Genomic DNA, 8294 nt, shown 5'->3' with positions numbered 1-8294 from the left:
TTCAATGTCACAACGGACAGATCACCAAATTTAAGTCGAAAACATGTTGGGCTGCTGACAAGTATCCAGGATAAAGTGAAAGAGGAAACTCTGACCAGGATGTTGTTTTTCTTCACTGCGCCATCCATCAGGGATCACTGTAAGTCATGCGTTGTGTGTGAAACTGTTATTTATGTGTGAATTATCAAAAAAACAACAACAAAAAAAGTGAAAGACAAAAACGTGTGGATTATTGTCCAGGTACTCTGTTGTGACGCTGCATAGAGGAGCTGCAGGAGGATGATGTCTGCTTCCATTCCCAACCTGCTGTCATCAACTTTAGATCCTATAGTTGTAAAAAGTTTTGTGAGGAGTTTGTAGAGGTGAGCTGCCACTTTATTTTGACTTTTCTCCTGTATTCCATTAGCGTAGTGAGGTAAGAGACTTGTGGTTTGGTTCATTTTATTTTTCTTCAGGTAAGAGAAAATACAGTGGGTTTTTTTTTGTTGTTGTTTTGGCCTGAAATTGGGAAGACCCCACAAAGTCAATAATTTCACTATTGTAAATAAAATCACTGTTCTATCATATAATCCTGACTTAGTGGCTGCTTGAGTGGTGCAGAAGGTGGAATCGCCCATAATTAATTGCGTCCCTGTGGCTGTTATTGCGCTGGGGTGTATCATCACACAAACACTCCATCCATCTGCTCCTGGCCCGGCCCTTTGCTCCAATTTTAGAATTCATTGTGGCCCGCGAGTGTAAAAGTTTGCCCACCCCCGGATTAAACAACAAGGAAGTTTAGCATCTTGATTTTAAAAGATTGCGTTGGGACCTTTCTGCAGGGAGTTTACATGTTCTTCCTTTGTCTGCGTTGGTTTTTCCAGAGTGTTCCGGTTTTCTCCCACAGTTCAAAACATACGTTGTCTGCTAAACTGTCATAAGGTGTGTGTGTGTGTGTGTGTGTCTGTGTGTGCGTGCGTGTGAATTATTGTCTTGTTTGTCTATGGCCCTGTGACAAAACTGTGACCTGATCAGGGGTGTTCCCTGCCACCAGCTTCCCGTGACCCGGAACAGGAACAAGAGACTAAAGAGAATAAAAAACAACTAAGTCATGCTCTAAGAAGTATTACTAATGTATCATTACTATCAAAAAACACTGTCAAGTTTTTAAAACTTTGTACTTAAAAGTTTTGCACTCATCAGTCTTTTTTTCTGAGCTTCATCAAGGACTCGGTGTTTATAAACAATCTCAATTAAAAAAATCTGTCTCATAAAGTCTTATAGTTTTTGCTTATTGTCTGATTCCACACATTTTACGTATTTACTGAAAGGAATTACGACAAGACAAAAACAATAGAGAGACATGCCCAATACCTTTATTTTCAAGTGTACAAAGAAAACATTTCCTCCATCTTAAACATTAGACAATCAAAGTTAATGCAACACACAAATAGGAAAGACCACCATGCAGAGTCGACAGTTACTTTTTCTGCTTCTTTTCAAGTTTGATCTTCTTTTCTTCCACCCACTCCACTTCTTCTCCGTCTTCTGACCTTCTCTTCTGTTTTCTTTTCACTTAATAAGGAAGCTGCAAGAAGAAGAAGAGATGAGTGACACAGAGGAAAGAGAAAACCAAGGGAGGGAAACAAAAATGGAGGAACTGAAACACCTGTTTGGTTGTGAATTGTGTTGCGAAACATATTCTTGTTCATTTGAGGCGAGATGAACTAAAGCTTGTTGAACATTTATGTATACATATTAAATGCATATATATTTTAAAAACAGTTTGTGAAAGCCAGTCAGGCAAAAATGCTGCAATATTTAAAAACACATTCATGATTCGTGATGGAAGAGGGAAGCAGCAAACCTGCCTCTGAATATTTCAAGCCTATACACTATTCAGAATTCAAAACATGGTCCTAATTATATATAGGAAGTCGCAATCAAACATGAACGACATCAATTCAAATTGAGACATCTTGGAGCTCAACCGGAGCAGCCGTGAAGTGTACAGTGTAATCTCAAAAGTGAAAACAGATTAAAAAAGACACTTTAAATTATTCTTATTCCCATCAAACCAGGCTGATAAATGCAGATATTAGTCAGTATGTTTGTGGCGATCTAAGAAAGTAAAGGACGGAGTCTGAAGTTGCTCATAGTTTGGACTAATGCGTCTTGTTGTAAAGCTAGTAAAACCTTAAAATGATATTCACTGTAAAACAGATATCACAACTCTTCATTCATTATTTTCACAAACAAAACTAAACACAACAGTAATATCAGCTACTTTGCTCACTGTGTGAATGTTTATGAAGCACTCTCTATTGTGATCCATTTTTCTTTTGTACGTTTTTCTGTGCAATTCTCATCCCCAAGTTTTCAAGCTATTTCAAGAAATCATACATCACAACGTTCAGCAATTTCAGGACAATCCTGCTATGACTTTTGGTATTGGTGCAACTTTAGCTTTTTGAAATATTTTGCCTTTTCTGACCGTTTTATCCCATAGAAAATGAATTGAGCTCATTTTACATCCTTCAAATCTTTAGATCTGTTTACAACCTTTTACTGCTCCTTCACATTTTGTTCTGGCTCAACTTCCTTGTGCAAATTTAAAGATTTTTTCAGCTATTTTCAGATGTTTTTCAGCTGTTTTATGCTCCTTTCAGCTTTATTTTGAAAACTACAACATTTTTGTGTTTCTTCTAACTTATTTCAGCTTGTTATGCTCCTTTCAGCTCCTTTCTGCAAGTTTCAGCTTTTTATGCTATTTCAGCTACGGTAATATTTAGCTGTTTATGCTAATTTAAGCTTTTTCAGCTAATTCCACATTTTTTGCACTCATTTCAACTTTTTTCAGCCTAATTCAGCAAAAATGTGCTCTTTCCACTTCCATCTTATAATTTCAGCTTCTTTTTGCTTTTTTAGTTACTTTTCAGGTTTTTTTTGGCTAAATTCAGCTTTTTTCAGATAATTTCCACTTTTTGTGCAACTGCTCTAGTTATAGTCTCATTTCTGCTTCTTTCAGCAAACATGTTTGTTCCGCTTTCTGCTTTTTTTTCTTCAGCTTTCAAATTTTAGCTTGTTCTACATTTTCAGCTACCTTTTTAGATTTGTCTAGCTAATTTCAGCTATTGTCAGATTATTTCCACTTTTTCTAGGTAATTTCAGCTACTTTCAGCGTGATTAATTTCTTTCTGCTAATTTCAGCTTGTTGTCCTTTTGACTTTTTTCTGCTAGTTTCAGCTTTAGCTGCTATTTCAGCTACTTTTTGGCTGTTTTTATGCAATTTTAGCTTTTTCAGCTAAGTCCACATTTTTAGCTCATTTCAGCTCTTTATGCTCTCTTCTGGAAAGTTAAGCTTCGTTCTGCCTTTTCAGCTACTTTCATTTGCTAATTTCAGCTTTGTCTTAACCGATTTCCTAATTTTTGCACTAATTTCTGCTTATTTAAACCAAATTCAGCAAATATGTGGTTTTTTTCTGCTTTCTTCTGGTAATTTAGGCCTTTTCTTTCATTTAAGCTACATTACAGCGTGTTTTTTTCTCAGCTGTTTTTCAGCAAGTGTTTCTGCATTAAGCATTCACATTGCATTTTCACAGGAAATGCAATTTCTCTATAGTTGCTATCATATCACTTTTGTAACATTTACTGGATTTGACAGCCATTAATATACCTCAGCCAAAGGTTTGAACCTGAAATACTGTATCCTTTCTTTAAAAGTCTCTTATATTTTTCTTTTTCTTATATCTGTTATAGAAGGCATATAAAAAAATGAAAGTTTACTTGATCTCTTAGTGAGTGTACAATAAACTGGTCTACAAACAGTGGTGGATAGATGGATAAAATTAACTTTGACGGATTCTTTTAGGAGATTGCTAGTATTTATTCAACCTTTAGGAAAGTACAATAAAACAACTTTAGGGTAAATAATTCCCCACACAAATGATGATACTTTAATTGGAAAAAACTTAAAATTCAAACATTTCTAATGACTAAAATGGTTCATTTCATCCTTTTTGAAAGCATGACTCAAACAAGTGTTAAAACATCAACTCTGATGTGCAGCCCACACTAAGACCACTCACATATAGAGGTGTGTTTCAGCTGCTGGGAGTTTAAAAGGTTGTTCTGTAATATCCTACAGCTGCTCAGCTGGAGATGAACTGGACCCCAACTCAGCAAATATGAAATCTTTTCTGTCACACATTAAATCATTTCTATGTACTGCTGACCTTTAGTTAAAAGTGATTCTGCTCTGGCTCACTAAGCCACAAAGAATTAATGACCACATTCCCAACATGGGAAACATCCACGGATCCATGACTTTTAATGATCCAGTCGGATAAGATGGGTGAACACATTTAGAATTTATTTCAGGGCACAAGTGAACACAGACTTCAAATTTGTGGGGAATTAGTTGCTGTAAACTTGTCTCAGCAATTTTTAACATTTTGTATATTGTCCAGTCATGAAGCTAACGGATTCATTTCATTTGAGCTTGTATTAAAAATAGTGATGCTATTTCAGTCTCAATGATTTCACACATTTTCACGCAGAGAGTTAGATTTGGTACGTACCTGTAGGGGTACCCGTGGTATTTGGACCTGAAGATGGAGAGCAGGAAACTAAAGAAGAACACCACCAGCCCAAGTCCAACCAGACAGATGACTGCAAACAGGAAAAGACAGTAGTGATTAAACAATACATCAAAATGTTTTACATTATCTAAAGCAGCAGCTGTAATAACTACTAGTAGATGAAATAATACAGTACACGGAAATACTTCAAAATATTGGTAAGTAATGCTCAGAATAAAATGAACATTTTATTGTTGTTTTGTGTCTAAAATGTAAAGTTACGATGATAAAAGCTTAAGCCACAACATTTGAGTAGTGCCCAAAATTCAGCTACAAAACAGAGGAAAGTTTAGTCAAGTTAACTTGTAAATGTAGAGTCCCAATGTGAATTACATGTTTACCTCATTACCATGTGACAACATACAGAGAACATTAGTAAACATGTTTTGAACCAGAGCCAAGACGTGGAACGGACAATATTCAGAGTTTTTAGCTGCAGTTTCGATGATTATAGAAACCTTTTGAACATAAAGCAAACATTTAAAATATTTTTTATTAATCTATAATAACCTTTTTTTTAATTAATTAAAAATAAACATTTTACACCAATTTTATTTTGTTTCAAAAAATGTGGAAAAACACAAAGTCCAAAACTGATGCGCATTACAAACCATGATTTTTGTTATTTTCCTTTCTAATGACTGGATTTACTGTTTGTGAATTTACATGTTTACAACATATTGCACGACCTACAGACATTCTAATTCATGCATTGCAGTTATTAGACAAAAGGCCGTGAGGGTATTTGACTTCAACCTAAAGGCAGCCATTTCAATCATCTCGCACACATCTGTGGTTCAGCTGCTGATGCAATGCTCTTTGATCCATTTTCAAATAGACCACGCTTACAGGGTTTAGACAGGTTACACACTGAAGGCATCCTCTTCTCACATCTTGAGTACACATACACAAACATCCATATTTACGCAACAACTCAGCCCAGCAGACACACACTCGAATGATGACACATCCCGACAGACGAACTGAGTTATGCTCTCATTACAGTGAAAGGATTATTTGGGAAACTGTGGGTGTTGCCTTCTGTTGGAATGCCACTTGTACCTAAAAGTTACTGCAGAAAAACAACAACAAAAATAACACACTTTCCAAACTCAGGACATTTACCTCTGAAGCCTCCAGATCCTTAAACAGCTAACCAAAAACTCGATTTGTTCTAACAATATATTTTCATTCAACCTTTATTTATACAAGTTAATCCAATTGAACCTCTGGGACTCATTTACAAGAGAGACCTGATATAAATGCATGTAGGTCATGCCCTGCAAGCCACATAAACCAAACCATCAGCAACTTAAGTCCTAGTACCATCCATCCATCCATCCATCCATCCATCCATCCATCCATCCATCCATTTTCTGCTTATTCCAAAGTTGGGTCACGGGGGCAGCAGCTTGAGGAGAGGTCCAGTCATCTCTTTCCACAGCCACATCTTCCAGTTCTTCTGGGAGTATCCCAAGACATTCTTAGTCCATCTGAGAGAAGTAGTCTCTCCAGAGTGTCCTGTGTCTTCCCCGAGGTACCCAGGAAGCATCCTTACCAGATGCCTGTACCACCTCAACTGGCTCCTCTCGATGTAGAGGAGCAACGGTTCTACTCCCAGTCTCTCCCAAATAACTGAATTTCTCACCCTATCTCTAAGAGAGAGTCCAGCTACCCTGTGGAGGAAACTCATTTCAACTGCTTGTATCCGCGATCTTGTTCTTTCAGTCACTACCCAAAGTTCGTGACCATAGGTGAGGGTAGGAACGAAGACTGACTGGTAAACAGCGAGCTTTGCATTACAGCTCAGCTCTCTCTTCACTACAATGGACTGGCAGAGTCCACTATACTGCAGACGCTGCACCAGTCTGTCTGTCAATATCACACTCTTTCTTACCGCACTTGTGAACAAAACCCCAAGATACTTGAACTCCTCCACTTGAGGCAGAACCTCACCCTCGACCCGAAGATGGCAAAACACCCTTTTCCAACTGAGGACCAGGGCCTCAGAGTCGGAGGTGCTGATTCTCATCCCAGCCGCTTCACACTCAGCTGTGAACCGCTCCAGTGAGAGCTGAAGATCACGATACAATGACACCAACAGGACCACATCATCCGTAAATAGCAGAAACAGCAATGCATATTCAATAAAGTTCTGAGTTCATGTTTTGATGGCAGAGAAGGTGATGTGTGTGGTGCCTGTCATGCGGCATCCATCACCAAATATGGCAAAAAAATTTGTCAATATTTGTCAATCAGTCAAATGTATGCTATTGGGATGCAGAAAACAACAGTTAAAGCTGTCATTGTATTCCTTAGTGGCTATCCAAAAGTTAAATATATAAATAAGTGTATGAGAGTGTGCACACATCTTCACACAGTTGCTAATCCTTAAGAGGCACTGTGTTAAATTAAACTGTCACCACCGACTGATATTGTTAATCAGGGATTAGGATGAGTACCTCTCCAGAAGACTACATAGTGAGATATCCACACTGTGTGTGTCCTCTGTGTGTATGTGTGGAAGACGGAGAGGGTGATGTCGTAACACAAGATTTGCCTGGGAAACTGTACAACGGATGCAAATCTCTGTATAAACGGGTTTCTGGTGGTTTGCATGTTCCGTTTGTCAATGATATTATGGTGTGAAAAATATTTGCGTATAAGAGTGCATCCACTGCCATCACTCAGTATCAGATACTTCTTTCACTCTTTACTAGCTCAGCATATGGAAACATTTACAATTCGTCGTAAGAACCTCGGTTTGTGCCGTGACAGCGCTGTGCACATACTAAGACGGCAGCTGAGATGACATTTAAATCCAAACTAAACACCAAACCACTCTTACAAGCTCACACACATTCAATGCATGTTAGTTCAATGCACAGATCCCACAGACCCTGGTGCAGAAGCTCTTCTTTCTTGGACTGAGTCCCACACTAGGGAACTGGATTCTGCACTTCTTGACCAACAGACATCAGACTCTCAGGATCCACAACATTGTCTCCTCCTCAATCACCCTCAGCACTGGCTCACCCCAGGGCTGCGTGCTGAGCCCCCTCCTGTTCACTATGCTGACATATGACTGCTCGGCTAGACACCCCAGCTACCATATACTGAAGTGTGCGGACATTACAGTAGTAGTGGGACACATCACGAACAATGATGAGTCCAAATACAGAGAGGAGGTGGAACACCTGGTGCAGTGGTGCAGAGACAGTAATCTCTGCTTCAGTGTGAAGAAGACCAAAGAGATTGTGGTGGATTTCAGAAGGGACAAGGATCCTTTTCATCGCCTACACATTGGAGGAACAGCTGTGGAGGTGGTCTACTGTTACAGGTACCTGGGGGTGCATATATTCAGTGACCTTGTCTGTACAGCAAACACTTCCTGTCTGGTCAAGAAGGCCCACCAGCATCTCTACTTCCTCAGGAAGCTGCGGAGAGCTGGGCTTGGAAGCTCTGTCCTGAGGAGCATCTATCGATGTATGGAGGAGAGCGTTCACTGCACCTGTATCACCATGTGGCAAGGCCGTTGCACAGCTGCTGAGAGGATGGCTCTGCAGAGGCTGCACAGAAGATCGTGGAGAGCAGCCTTCCCACCACTTCAGACCTCTACACTTCACAATGCAGGGGAGGGCGCTCCGCATCATGAAGGACTCCACTCATCCTGCA

The 8294-nt window shown here is 39.2% G+C and overlaps 1 protein-coding gene across 1 annotated transcript in view; it reads right to left on the bottom strand.

Annotated features, from left to right (window-relative positions):
• Positions 1–1350: 1350 nt before the first annotated feature.
• LOC119423138 (tumor suppressor candidate 3) overlaps positions 1351–8294 on the bottom strand; it is a 47976-nt gene continuing 41032 nt past the window's right edge. Inside the window, exons 9-10 of the mRNA XM_037690548.1 lie at positions 4560–4650; positions 1351–1567 (exon numbers count right to left, since the gene is read on the bottom strand). Coding sequence (XP_037546476.1) covers positions 1552–1567; positions 4560–4650 — 107 coding nt within the window. The 3' untranslated portion in view covers positions 1351–1551. The remainder of the gene's footprint in view (positions 1568–4559; positions 4651–8294) is intronic.

This window comes from Nematolebias whitei, chromosome 16, assembly GCF_014905685.2.
Source record: "Nematolebias whitei isolate Nwh7 chromosome 16, NemWhi1, whole genome shotgun sequence".
In the NCBI taxonomy this organism is placed as follows: Eukaryota; Metazoa; Chordata; class Actinopteri; order Cyprinodontiformes; family Rivulidae; genus Nematolebias; species Nematolebias whitei.
This window is presented reverse-complemented; position numbering and strand designations above follow the sequence as displayed.